We start from the raw sequence: 14190 nt of genomic DNA, 5'->3' as shown, positions 1-14190 counted from the left end.
AGTTTACAGGGTCCTGGACATGTCAGCAAGAGCCATCCCTGTGCAGTTTCTTCATGTTTAATTCAGAGCTAGTATTCCCTCCTCCCAAAACTTAGCTTTGATTTCGGTTCTGCACTTGCTAGGGTGTTGTCTGCATGGAGCACCTTCACCCTTACCTAATGTCTTCACAGCTGCTTTGGTCTTGTCTGATCCTCCCCTGACCATCTCACGGGGCAGTGATGTCTCTCTGGGCAGAGTTTAACAGTTCCTGGGACGCCTCTGTCACAGTGACACTATGCTCACCAAACATTTTCAGAATTGCTACATGCAATTAATCACCATACATGCCCAAGAGTTCTCACTATCCATGTTATTGAGGGGTTTAGATAAAGTGCATGACCCAGTGGCTGGCACCTAGGATGAAGCACTTGGAACACAACACACACACACACTGAGACTGGAAGCTGGGTGTGGTGGTGTATGTCTTTAATCCCAGTACTCAGGAGGGAGAGGCAGGTAAATCTCTGAGTCTGAGGCCAGCTTGGTCACATAAAGTAGTCAGATCTTGCCTCAAAAATCAAAACAGAGATTGGCGGCTGGAGAGATGACTCAGTAATTAGGAATACTTTGGGGGCTCCCATCCAGTTCCAGGGGATCCAATGCACTCTTCTGGTCTCCAGAGGCACACACACAACAATGAGAACGTTCACTGCATGTTCACCTTTTAAATAGTGACAGCAGGGGTTGTAGAGACGGCTTAACAGGGAAGGGCAACTGTCATCCAACCATGAGCACCTGAGTTCAAATCCCAAGCATCCACATGAAGAGCTGGGTCTGCTCTCATAACACACACACACATGGAAATTATACCAGGCAGGGCAGTGGTGGTGCATGCTTGGGAGGCAGAGGCAGGAGAGTATCTGTGAGTTTGAGGCCAGTCTGGTCTACAGAGCTAGTTCCAGGATAGTCAAGACTGTTTCACAAAGAAACCTTGTCTCAATAACCCCCCAAAAGAAACTATACCACTAACAAGTGAAAAGCATTTTTTTTTCACCAGTCATAGCAAAATACATATATACATATTTATAAAGAAGGCATAAGCTATTTCCAATATTACATGGTTTTGTTTGCTGAATGCAAACACCAGCCAAGAGAATAAAAATCACTATTTCCCAAGAATAGTGTTTTATATTTTGGTTGAAAGAGTCTTACTATATAGCCTAGGCTATACTCACACTTGGGAACTAAAAATCTTCCTGTCTCAGCTGCATAGGCCTTGGGTGCTCATTACAACACAAACTTATTTCTGGCAGATTTTTCAAGAGGTTGTTGCTAGGTAACTGTAGAATCCTTAATAAAGACTGTGGCATCTTGATGTTCTGTTCATACTGGTACTCTTGGAAACAGGTGGCTCCGTCTTTGAGGGGAAGTGTGCTTAGGTTTGTAAGAACTCAGGCTGTACCCTGGCCACTTTCCGAAATTCTTTAGTGTGGGTCTTGGGGCACTGCATCTCACACCAGCTGATGGGAACCATCTGGACACCTACAAGGAAAAGATAAAAGCTGGTGTTGGTGGTGTGACCCCAGAGATTCTGCTGAGGCTCTTTTCTTTTCAGCTAGACACAAGGACATGGCTCTGCTGTAGAATGCTTACTTAGCATATGAAAGACTTAAGGGAAAAAGAAGCCTCATTTATTCCATGATAAAAGGGGGCACTTACCTATTCTGACATATAATCACTATAATCTTACTAAACCAAGCTATGTGTTGTTCAACAACAGGGACATGCTCTGAGAACTAAGACCTAAACACTGGGCAAACAGCAGTGTGTACTCACACATACTAAGTCAGCTACACCACTAGGTGACATTATCTTGTGATTTCTTGGGGGTGGGGGTGGTAGTGAGGTGAGGCTGGGGACTGGACCCAGGGCTGCATGAATACAAAGGAAATGCTCTCCTACTGAACTAATCTTTAGCACTGGGTGTTAACAATTCTATGGGACCCATCATGGTATGTGATACCTATAACATTAAATAGTTTTCCATATCAAATGTAAGTATGTGTATCCCCGTTGCTTCCTAGATAACCATGGTTCCCAGGGAAAGACTTGGGAGCAAGAACAACTTACCCGATTCACTGTGGGCTACCACTACCCCTAACTCATTTTCAGCAGTGGTCAGCAGGTAATTGGACTGTGCGTCACCTAGGGAGATCTAGTCACACAGTGCCAGTGAAGGAAAACGAGAGGCTTTCCGTGCTGTCGCCTTCTGCCACTTCCCTTCCCTTCCCTTCCCTTCCCTTCCCTTCCCTTCCCTTCCCTTCCCTTCCCTTCCCTTCCCTTCCCTATTAACACTGTTGCCTTCATCTCCCAAGTACTAGGATTACATTAAGTGCCATTGAGCCTGGTTCCATTTCTTCTTTTGACAAAAACCAGAAATGTGTTATAATAAAGGATACAACTTTGGCCAAAACTATGTCACCTGGGCGGAAACTCTTGTAAATTTCAACCTGCAAAAAACCAAACAAGAATAAGTGAATTATGTCTAATAAAATACTACCACCAAGTAGAGCCAGGCCCATTTCTAATCCCAGGGGGGAGGTGTCATCATTATGTCAATTCAAATGTTTATTGTTTCAGTATCATAATATAAATGAAAGAATTTGAATTTAGTAACTTGGTTAGGAATCTGACTCATACAAAGGTAGTATATCGTCTGTGAAGACTGAAGAGCAAACACCCAGCTTCAAAGGCAGTCTGGGCAAGATCCTATCTCACAATAATAAAGTTTGTACATGTGGAGCATATATATTCATGCATGAGGGTGTATATTTATGTCGAGGTGATGACCTGGTGTCTTCCTTGGTGGCCCCCCTACCTTATTCCATTTTTCAACATGGTCTCTCTATAGCACTGGCTTTCCTAACTTTCTATGTAGACCAAGCTAATCTTGAACTATAGAGATCTGCCTGCCTTTGCCACTCAAGGGCTGGGATTAATGGTGTGTACTACTAAGCTCGGTTCCAATTAATTTTTTCAGCCAGGGTCTCTTACTGAATGAATCTCAACTCTAGGGAGCCTCCTGTTCCATATCCTCCACCCTAGTGCTTGGGTTATACTCACTTTCTACATAGTGGCCAGGGATCTAAACACAGGTCCTTCCTTATGCTCGTCCAGCAGGCACTGACCATTTCCCTAGCCTAATTAGTACTTTAATCATTTACTATTTTTTTTTTTTTGAGAGGGTCTTCCTATGTAGCCCTAGCTAACCTGTTCTGTAGATCAGGCCAGCCTTTAAATACACAGGGGTACCTCTGCCTCCTCAGCAGTGAAATTTTAAAGACATGTGCTGTCATGGTTGGCTAATAATTTTATTGATAACAGCTTAACCACTTTGGTCAACTGAATGAGAAAATCTTGTACGGGAAGAAGGGACAGTGATTTGAATTTCATGTTATAGCAAGAAATGCTGTTAAGTCCTTACACTCTACATTCCTATGGATTTCTGAAATTCCCTGGGATAATAATTCCTTCCTTGTTTGTTAGACATGGTCTCACTTTATAGTCCCAGCATAGCTGGAACTAATTATGTAACCTAGGTTGGCCTCAAACTCAAGAGGTCTGCCTGTCTCTGCCTCCTGAGTGCTGGAGTTAAAGATGAGCATACGCTACCACTCCCGGCTATTATCCACCCACCCATCCATCATTTAGATTTATTCATCATAAATGTATGTATGTGTACCACATGCATGGAGGTGCCTGTGGAGGCCAGAACAGGTATCAGGTCCCCTAAAGCTAGAATTACAGGGGTGTATGAGTGAGGGCTGGGGACAGAACTTGGTTCCTCTGGACAAACAGCAAGTGCTCTTAACTGTCCAAGTCGTTTATCCAGTCTTGAGGATAATATTTTTCAAAGCAAAATCTTTTTTTTTTTTAATCAAAGCAAAATTCTTTTTTTTTTTCAGGCTGGCCTTGAACTCACAGAGATCCACCTGCCTCTACCTCCCAAGTGCTGGGATTAAAGGGATGAGCCACCACTGCCTGGCTAAAGCAAATTCTTAGAATCATAGGAAAACAATAACAAAATCTGAAAAAAACCCACAAAAACAAACACCCAAACCACCAATCTTCAACCTTGTCTTTTTCAGTTGCTCGGATATCTTCCTTGCTATGTAAAAAAGAAAGAAAAAAAAAAAAAGAAAAGAAAAAGAAAGAAAAATTAGTTATCTTGGGAAAGAATTTCCCATTGAGTCCTAGGAAATAATAAAATAGAATAGGTCATACTGGGTCCCCAGCTATCTTTAACATGCATAATAAAACATTTACCTTTTCTTGGAAAATACAGAACAACAGTATTGATAACTTTTGACAATGGAAAAGTATATCAGAAATTCAAGGTCATTTGTGGCTACATATGGAATTTAAGGACAGACCGACTACAGGATGTTTGTCTAAAATAAATAAATAAATAAATAAAAATTCACCTATCCTACAATAATTGTATAATCGTTTCTTTTCAGTGAAGTCACACAACAACTTACCATTTTACTCACAAACTTTTTCCTTTTTTTCATTTTTTAGCATGCATGTTTGGTCCCCTAGAACTGGAGTTACCAAGTGGGTAACTCGAAGAGCAAAAAGTACTCCTTTTTTGGTTTTTAAAGGCAAGGTTTCTCTGTGTAACAGCCCTGGAACTTGCTTTGTAGGCCAGGCTGGCCTCAAACCCACAGAGATCTGCCTGCCTCTTCCTCCTGAGTGCTGGAAGGTTGGTAGCCTGCAGCCTAGTTTCGGATCAGCACATACTTGGCCAACGGGTTTCCTCCAGACAAGGCGCCCGTGGAAAAGGGACTCTCACTTGGCAAGGACTCATAGTCCATGAGACAGGGTTGGAATTTGCAAAATCCGTGCAGCTTGGGGCTCTATTTTCTCATTACACTGGTGACACTTTGGGAGGCTTTCAGTTTTCCTTTGTCAGTCACATGCGCCATAGCTACAATTTCCCCAGGAAATTCTGTTCTTTCTCAAATATTTTCCCCCAGGCTTCATTAGGGAGCGAATGCTTCTCAAATCTCTTATCTGGAACTACTAACTACAACTCCTAGTGCTGGGAACGTTTCTGACTCAATCGAGACATATGTGAAAACACTCAGAACAACATCAGTGTCTCACAGTTCAGGAAAGGAGAGTAGGGTGTGCATGCACAGAGAGGAAAGTCTCAGGGATACACACAGTGCCAACTGTTGAGAGTAAGAGCCTTGGACACCAAACACACAGAATCAATGGGGGGAAATGCGATGTAAACTATGGATGGACAGATCCATTTTTACCATACACAGGCTCTTCCACTGGTGGAAGAACTATGGTGTAGTGAGATGCGAAGCGTGCCTTATCAAGTCTGCCGTTTACAGATCGAGACATGGGACCCTCTTTTAGAAAAATGAACTGTATAAAAGCATATCTTGCACAGGGGCCATGCTAATCTTCTCTGTATCGTTCCAATTTTAGTATATGTGCTGCCGAAGCGAGAGCGGTGGTGGCGCACGCCTTTAATCCCAGCACTCGGGAGGCAGAGGCAGGCGGATCTCTGTGAGTTCGAGACCAGCCTGGTCTACAAGAGTTAGTTCCAGGACAGGCTCCAAAACCACAGAGAAACCCTGTCTCGAAAAAAACCAAAAAAAAAAAAAAAAAAAAAAAAAAAAAAAAAGCATATCTTGCAGACGTGAAAGGACCGTTTGGGTTTGAATACTGGTGAAAGGACCGTTTGGGTTTGAATACTGTTGTCCTTAAAGCATTGTGCCCACGTCTATTATTTTAACTTTGTAACCGCAGTAGCTGCCAGCCGACATAAGTGCTGCCGGAGCAGGATGTGCCTGGCTTGATACTTAGCTAAGCCTGCAAAAATGCTTATGCCTAGAATAAGGTTATGTAGGGGTTGGGAAAGTATATTTGGGGAAGCATAAAGGGGAATAATAGGGACTTTCATAATGATCATGACGCATTCCTTAAAATACGTATTTCTTAAAGTCAAATATAGAGTTGCGTGGTGGTGGTGCACACCTTTAATCCCAGCACTCGGGAGGCAGAGGCAGGCAGATCTCTTGTGAGTTTGAGGCCAGCCTGGCCTATAAAAGTGAGTTCCAGGACAGCCAGGACTGTCACACAGAGAAAGTCTGTCTTGAAAAACAAACAAACAAAAAGCTATTTGGGGCTGCTTGAGTACAATTTACCTGGTGGTCAGAATCTTTCTTGCCAAACACACCTTCCCCACCTCAGGACCTGAACCAGAGCTGAGGCTGGATGCCCTGCTCTCAACAAGTACTCTTAACTAAGCTATCTCTATAGCCTCTCCACAAAACTTTTCTTACAACCTTTGGTTTCAATCAATATTAAAGAATAAGAATTATATTGTAGTGCATATCTTAATCCTAGCACATGGGAAGCAGAGGCAGGTAAATTTCTGAGTTCAAAACCAGCCAGGACTAAATATTAAAATAAAAAATTAAAATGAAGGCTGGGCAGTAGTGATGCACACTTTTAATCCCAGCACCCAGGGACTCAGAGGTAGGTGGATCTCTGTGTGTTCAAGGCCAGTACAAAGTGAGTACCAGGATAGGCTCCAAAACTACCGAGAAACCCTGTCCTGCAGGGGGTAGGGGGGAGTGGGTGGGCAAGATGGCTCAGGCGCTAAAGATGCCTGCCATTTAAGCCTGATGAAAGCTAAGATTCTGGAACCCACTTCAAGGTGAAGAGAGTCGACTCCACAAAGTTGTCCCGACCTTTACATGTGCGCTGTTGTGGTTTGTGGGTTAGCACGCGGACACCAAACAAAATATTAAGAAAAAAGAAAACAAAGGCACGTCCTAAGGAGCTTCTACACTGTTTGGTTTGGCTTATCCTGACACTGCTAGTCCACAGCTTTCCTCAGTCCTTTTTGAGACAGGACCTCATGAAGCCCAGGCTAGCCTTGGACATGCTATATAGTCAACACTTTTCTTGAACTTCTCACCCCGTTGCCTTGATCTCTGAGTGGTGTGATTACATGCAAGGGCCACCACATCTACATTATGTCATTCCTTTTTGTTTGTTTGTCAAGATAGGGTTTCTCTGTGTAGCTTTGGAACCTGTCCTGGAACTAATTCTATAGATCTGGCTGGTCTCGAACTCGCAGAGATTTGCCTGCCTCTGCCTTTCAGGTGCTGGGATTAAATACATGAATTACCACCATATTATATATTATATTATATTATTCTTGATCTAATCTAGGGCCTCTCCATCAACTGAGATATATCACTAGCTCCCCCTTTTGCTCTACTTAAAAATCCTCTTTTATTATTAACAGTTTTCATTTCTTATAGCTCATATAACTTTTTCTCTGGATATACTGTGGGGCAAAAAGCAAAGCACAGGGAGAGACTCAAGTGGGCAGGAAAAAGAACTGTAATTGCTCCTGAATTCCCCACTACCCTTGCCTCACTTCTGGTGCTGAGGCAAATGTAATTACAAGAATACATCTTACCGGATAGTTCCTCGAAAAGCATTTTTTAGTGGTGTGGAACCCACATACAAGATGTGTACTTTGGCAAAACGTGAGTTGATGCTAGAGACCTAGGGAACAGAGAAAGGTTCAGCATCAGAGAATCAGCCGCTGGTCACTCCAAGAATTAGAGCAGGAAACAGGAATTAATAGGTTTAGTTTAAGTAACCATACTCAATACATAAAAGGCATTTGTTTTCAATTTATCTTATGTAATGAGTGTTTTGCCTGCATGTATAACTGTGCACCACATGTGTGCCTGGTGTCCAGAGGTCAGAAGGTGGGAACTGGATCTCCTGGAACTAGAGTTATAGATGGTTGTGAACTATCATGTGCTGGGAAATAAACCCAGGTCCTCTGCAAGAGCAACCAGTGCTCTTAGCCACCAAGCCATCTCTCCAGCCCTTTATTTCATTTCAAAAAATTATATGCATGTGTGTTCGTGTATACGTGCACCTGAGAGCAGGTGCCCATGGAGGCCAGAGGTCTTACACCCATCCCCCAGAAGTTGGAGTCATAGGGAACTGTGAACTGCTCAAAGTGGGTGTCTGGAGAAGCAGCAAGTGCTCATAACCTGAGAGCTATCTATCCAGCCAATTTAAGATCTCTGTCTAAGAGAGACGTGGGAATCAAATGAGAATATATAGTATTGATTTTAAAAAGTGTCCAAGCCCAAGTTAGGTGTGGTGTGATGGTGAATGTCTAGAATAGAATCCTAGCTACAACAGCTTGAAACCAGCTTGGTCTACATAGCAGCCTCAATGACTTATCAAGACAACATTTTTAGTGGGGGAGGGGGGAAAATGAGGCCAAGTTTGTCTGTGTAGCTCTGGGCTGTCCTAGAACTTGCTCTATAGACCAGGCGGGCCTTGAACTCACAGAGATCTGCTTGCCTCTGCCTCCTGAGTGCTGGGATTAAAGGTGTGAACCACAACCATCGGCTCAAAATTTAATAAGACAACAATAACAACAAAAGGCCTACTAAGTCCTACTATAATATACAGTGTATGGTAACAAATCTAGACCTTTAACATCCTTACTAAGAGACAAGTCTGTGGACGGCACTTAAATCTACATTTTAGCTAAAATCTCACATTGAGATTATTGTGCCTTCGTGGTATTTTCAGGATAACACAATTTTCCCTGTAACAGTTCTAAAGAGAGAAGAATGATGCTGTGTGAGATGACATACACCTGCGATCCCAGCACTTAGGAGATGGAGACAAGAGGACCAATAAATAGTCATCCTATGTCACACTGCAAGTCTGAGGCCACTTGGGATCCATAAAATCTGGGCGAGGGGAGGGAAAGAGAATGACAGACAGTTATAAATAAATTATAAACAAAATTGGTAGAGGATGGAGTATATTCGGGTGGGGAATACACCGAACACTATCGGCACAGGACACATGGAGCATTAGCCTGCACCTCCTGACAAACATGCTGGCGCTGAGGACAGAGCTCATTTGTAGACTTAGCTAGTCTACACAGAGACATAAATTCTTAGCCCCGCATCTTATGACTCCAGGCAAGGTGGTATAAATATCTATGATCCCAGCATTTTGGAGGTGGAGACAGGAGGATTGCCTTACCAAGTCTGAGGTCAGCCCTGGGCTAACTCCACGGATATTAGGATTACAGAATGAATCTTTCTCTCAAGGAAAAAGAAAAAAGGACATCCTATTCCCAGACATGAGCAGAAACAGCTCTGTGAGAAGAACTGTGAATTCTTTGAGAGGGCAGAGGTTAGGCGGGCTTCTAACTCACTATGTAGGAGAGGATAAGGCTGAACTTTTGATCCCCCCCATCTCTACCTCCTGAGCATGGTAATTACAGGTGTACACCATGCCCAATGTATTCAGCACCCAAGGGCTGAGAACCCTGCACCTCATGTACTCCAAGTAAACAATCTGCCAAGTAAGCTACAATCCAGACAAAACACCAGATGTGTGAATTTATCTGTCTGGATCCTGGAAATCTACAGACCAACAGAGTCCAGTGAAACTTTCTTTTTTTTTTTAAAGATTTTATTTATTATGTATACAATACAATGTGCTGCCCCTGTGTATGACTGCATGCCAAAAGAGGGCACCATATCTCATTGTAGACGGTTGTGAGCCACCATGTGGTTGCTGGGACTTGAACTCAGGACCTCTGTAAGAATAGTCAGCGTCTTTAACCTCTGAGCCATCTCTCCAGCCCCAGGAAACTTTCTTTACACAAAATAAATAAAGCGAGTCTTTCTTACTTTTTAGAAAATCTTCATTATCCTCATCACCATCATCATTATTACGTGTGTGCTGGGAGAAATGAGTGCAAGCTCACGTTCTACAGTGTACGTGTGCTGGTCTGTTCCCGTCTGCTCTCTGTTACTGTGATAAATACACCAAGACCAAAAGCAATCTGGGGAGTAAGGCTTCCGGTTACAGACCGTAACCAGGGAAAGCTAAGGCAGAAACTCAAGGCACTCAAGGCAGGAACCTGGAGGCAGGAACTGAACTAGAGGCCAGGAGGAAAGCTGCTTACTGACTCTCCATGGCTTTCCCAGTCTGTTTTCTTATTCAACCCAGATCACCCACCTAGTGGTGGCATTGCCCACACGGTCTGTACCCTCCCATATTAAACAGCAATCAAGAAAATGTCCCCCAGATAGGCCAAGCTGATGGAGGCAATTCCTCAATTGAGGTTCCTTTTTTCCAGGTGATTCCAGCATGTGGTAAGCTTATCAAAACTGGCCAGACAACTTGGTGGAATGGGTTTTCACCTGGATCCACATTTACATGGTCAGCAGGCTTGCATGTGAAGTGATTTGCTTGGTAAGTCCTCTCACTGACCGACCAACTCTCCCTCCATCCTCCCTTTTTTTTTTTTTAAGACAGGGCCTTACTATGTAGCCCTGGCTCTTCTGGCACTCATTATGTAGACCAGGCTGGACCTGAACTCACAAAGATATGCCTGCCTCTGCCTCTTGAGTGCCACTCTGTCTGTCTTCCCTCCACCCCTTCTTTGGACAGAGTATTACCATGTAGCCAGCTTTGCTTTGAGATCCCCAGTTTCTCAAGCAACATTAGAGCTTTACTGCCCTGCCGGTAACACTTTCTGTGATGACAGAAATGTCATTTCCTGGGGCTGGACAGGTAGCTGAGCAGTTAAGAGCACTGGCTGCTCTTCTAGAGGACCTGGATCCAATTCCTAACACCCACATGACAGCTCACAATCATCTGTCCCTCCAGTCCCAGGGGACGCAGCACCCCCTTCTCGCTTCTGCAGCACCAGGCATGCACACTGCAGACAAAATACCTATACACATACAATGATAAGAAAAAAGCTCCCAGAATTGAGAATGTCCTTTAAGGCCCCGGGTTCCATCACTTCCTCATACACCCCATAATTCATGTGCCAACAAATACGGCAGACACTAACCACAGTTTGCTACTGAATACTTTAAAAAAAAAAAAAAAAAAAAAACCTCTCATTTAATCACAACTTTTTTAAAAAAGATTTATTTATTTACTTATTATGTGTACAGCATTCCTTCCATGTGTGCTTGAATGCCAGAAGGGGGCACTGGGTCTCATTATAGATGGCTGTGAGCCACCATGTGGTTGCTGGGAATTGAACTCAGGACCTCTGGAAGAGCAGTCAGTGCTCTTAACCACTGAGCCATTTCTCCAGCCCTGTTACTGAATACTTAAAATGCAGCTAGTGTTGGGGCTGGGGCGCAGGGTCTTACTCTGCAACCTACTCTGGTCTTGAACTTCTGTGGAGTATGACAAAGGTTATACTCCATACTCCTGTCCAGTTTCCCAAATACTGAGACTACAGATATGAATTATCATGCCTGACTGAAAATGAATTTTTCTCTTTCTTTTTTTTTTATTTTGAAACAGGGTTTCTGTTTGTAGCCCTGGCTGACCTGTCCTGGAACTCCATCTGTAGACCAGGCTGGCCTCAAGTATCCACCTGCCTCTGCCTCTTAAAACCGTGAGCCACCATGTCCATCCCTGAAAATCAACTTTTAACACTTATAAACTTAAACAGCCCCCATATAGCCAGCGACTACTGTATTAAGTAGTAGAACACAGCAGGTGTAGAATTTTGGCCTAAGTGCAAGGTTAGGATCAGCTCACCTTACAGGTAACAACAGCCCCTACATCTGGAAGTAGCTGGGACTCTGTTTCTCTCATCACAGACACCACAGGAAGCTATAAAGAGAGTAAAAGTTGATGTTGGGTAAAGATTACAGTGGTTAGAGAATAATGCAGAATTGGGTAGACTAAAGGTACATTTGTAGTCCATAGCAGAGGATATTACTAATTTTAGAAAATTTAAAAAAAAAAAAAAAGGAAAGAAAGAGTATAAAAGACCATTAAAATTAGGCTGCCAGATTTAATAGGAACATCTCTGATTAGTACTAAATTTTTGAAGATGCTCTTGTGGTTTCTTGATATATAATCATATTGCTTATAATTATGGCTATCTTGACTCCTCCAAACTTAGTCTGCTTTTATTTGTTTGTTTGTTTTTTGAGACAAGGATTCTCTGCATGCTTTGGAGCCTGTCCTGGAACTCGCTCTGTAGACCAGGTTGGCCTTGAACTCACAGAGGTCCACACGCCTCCAGAGTGCTGGGATTAAAGGCGTGTACCACCACTGCCCAGCTGCTTTTTTTTTTTTAAATCTGAAAAAGATAGGATTTAAAATTAAATGTTATAGAATGATAATTCTTGTTTTATCCCATCTAATGGCAATTGATGTAATGGAATCTTGTCTTTGAAAAAAAAAAAGCAGCACTTCTCTTACTCTGTGCTTTTGTTTTCCTGTTTTAGTAATTTCTTTCCATTTCAAATTGTTTAGCTCATTCTTTATGTCATAATTGCATTTTTTTTTTTTTTCGAGACAGGGTTTCTCTGAGTAGCCCTGGCTGTCCTGGAACTCTCAAACCCAGAGATCAGCCTGCCTCTGCCTCCTGAGTGTTGGGAAGAAAGGCGTGACTGCCCGGTCAGAACCATGTTCTTTCCACTCCTCCACCTCTACTTATCCTTCAGATGTTTCATTATTTCTCTATCGAGAATCACGGCCATAAAGCTGTTACATGGTCTCACTGTACTGTGCAATCCTTTTGAAGACATCCAATTCCCAAGCAACACACATTTGAACATTTGTTTAGATTTGTGCCTGTGCCTCTTCAGCAGCAAAGATAAGTGTATTTTTCTCGGGACTATATCCCCAGTAGACAAGGCAGCACTGTGCAGGACATGTGAAAGTGAGCAAGAGAAATCTATGTAGTGAATAAACAGACATTTAGGTTTATTTCCAAAACCAATTGACTGGAACCTGTTTTTACAAATAAGCAAAAACTCAAAGCTTGAAGTTTAGGTTTAGCGAGTCCCTAAAGAGTTCTGATTCTTTTTAGTTTTTTTGTTTGTTTTGTTTTGTTTGTTTTCAAGCAGAGCTGGAGTTTGGATCTCTGGTTCCAAGCTTGGCATGCTACCCAAGCATTGTACTGCTAAGTCCAGCCTAAGGTTTTAATTCTTAATTTTTTATTGCCTTACATTTGTCAACCACTTCTTTATCTGTGCCTGTTTGTAGCTGGGAATACAGTCGTGTACCACCATGCATGGTTACACTTGGAAGTCTAGATAGGCAAGAATCTTAGCGAGGTAAATGTAAGCAAGAGTAACGTATTTAAACAAGCGCTCTGGAGGAAGATTCTTGCGTATAACAATCCTACTCCCACCAAAATCCCATTTTTTTTTTCAATTAGTGGATCCAGAAGGGCTTCTCTGGAAAAACCAAACAAACAAAGACTAACTATCGAGGTCATTTAAAAGAGGTTAGAGTTACGGGGTTGAGTTATGTTCCAGATAGGCCGCACGTGCATAGGCTTCGAGGCAGGGGAAAGCTTAGAGCATTAGGACACTGAAAATCGCCAGCATTACACTGATGTCACGGAGGTGGGGACAGTAGAGTCATTTCAAGGTTTAAGGGAGAGGCACGACCGGGAAGCTCTCTGCTGGCTGGGCTACTCTCATTTTGCATGTCCTCTCCCTCCCCTCCAAGTCCTTCTGCGAGCGCAGCCACAACCAAGCCAGATAACATAACCGGTGTGCAGAGGCTGTGCTTTGGCAAAGCGTTGAAATCATAGCTGGGAGAAATCGAGAGACCAAAGCATCCCGCTGTCACCCAAGCCCGCGTCCGCAGTGCCTGTGCACAAGGACCAGAATTCAATGGCAGCCTGAGGGGGAACGCGCGCTTGGGTAACCGCTTCATTTACCGCGCCATTCTCGCTGGTCTTCGTCAAGCAGCCCGCCAGCGACGAAAAGATGTAGCCGTGCCGGGTGTAGGTGCCGCTCCCGGGGCTGCCTTCCTCCAAGTTACACAGACGTTCGCCTGCAGAAGAAATGCCGCATCAGCCACGGGCACCCAGAGGCTGGTTGTCACGCAGCATGGGACTGCTTGCGGAGATCGCTCACTTACCAGGGATGCAGTACCTCACAGGTGGTGCCATGCTTGTCCCTGTCCAAAACCCGGATGAAAACGAAGCCAAGTGTTCATTGGTCAGCTAGAGGAGCGGCTCCTCAGTAACACGTGCGGCAATTGGTACTTTTGACCTCGCTGAGGCGAGAGTAAGGCCGGACTCCATTTCCCAGGCTGCCCCGGGACAGATCTCTGGGC

General features: G+C 43.6%; 1 protein-coding gene and 1 pseudogene across 1 annotated transcript; both read right to left on the bottom strand.

Moving 5' to 3' along the window:
- Positions 1-1005: 1005 nt before the first annotated feature.
- Exosc1 (exosome component 1) lies at positions 1006-14052 on the bottom strand. The gene is made up of 8 exons (XM_057777505.1): positions 13993-14052; positions 13790-13905; positions 11644-11718; positions 7496-7584; positions 4114-4147; positions 2439-2489; positions 2110-2194; positions 1006-1521 (listed from the first exon to the last, which is right to left on the bottom strand). The coding sequence occupies exons 1-8, from the start codon at positions 14021-14023 to the stop codon at positions 1415-1417; spliced, it is 588 nt and encodes a 195-aa protein (XP_057633488.1). The 5' UTR covers positions 14024-14052; the 3' UTR covers positions 1006-1414.
- Positions 5411-5508, bottom strand: LOC130880876 (U6 spliceosomal RNA; annotated as a pseudogene).
- Positions 14053-14190: the final 138 nt, after the last annotated feature.

The sequence above is a fragment of the Chionomys nivalis genome, chromosome 8, assembly GCF_950005125.1.
Source record: "Chionomys nivalis chromosome 8, mChiNiv1.1, whole genome shotgun sequence".
NCBI classification, from domain to species: domain Eukaryota; kingdom Metazoa; phylum Chordata; class Mammalia; order Rodentia; family Cricetidae; genus Chionomys; species Chionomys nivalis.
This window is presented reverse-complemented; position numbering and strand designations above follow the sequence as displayed.

What these genes read in the sequence shown, in the direction of transcription:
- Exosc1 (XM_057777505.1), bottom strand. Translation starts at nt 14,023, where the DNA reads ATGGCACCACCTGTGAGGTACTGCATCCCTG. An exon ending in ACATAGTTTTGGCCAAAGTT is followed by an intron (nt 2,195 to 2,438) that starts GTATCCTTTATT and finishes CTGTGTGACTAG; the next exon opens with ATCTCCCTAGGTGACGCACA. An exon ending in GGTAGCCCACAGTGAATCGG is followed by an intron (nt 1,522 to 2,109) that starts GTAAGTTGTTCT and finishes TTTTCCTTGTAG; the next exon opens with GTGTCCAGATGGTTCCCATC.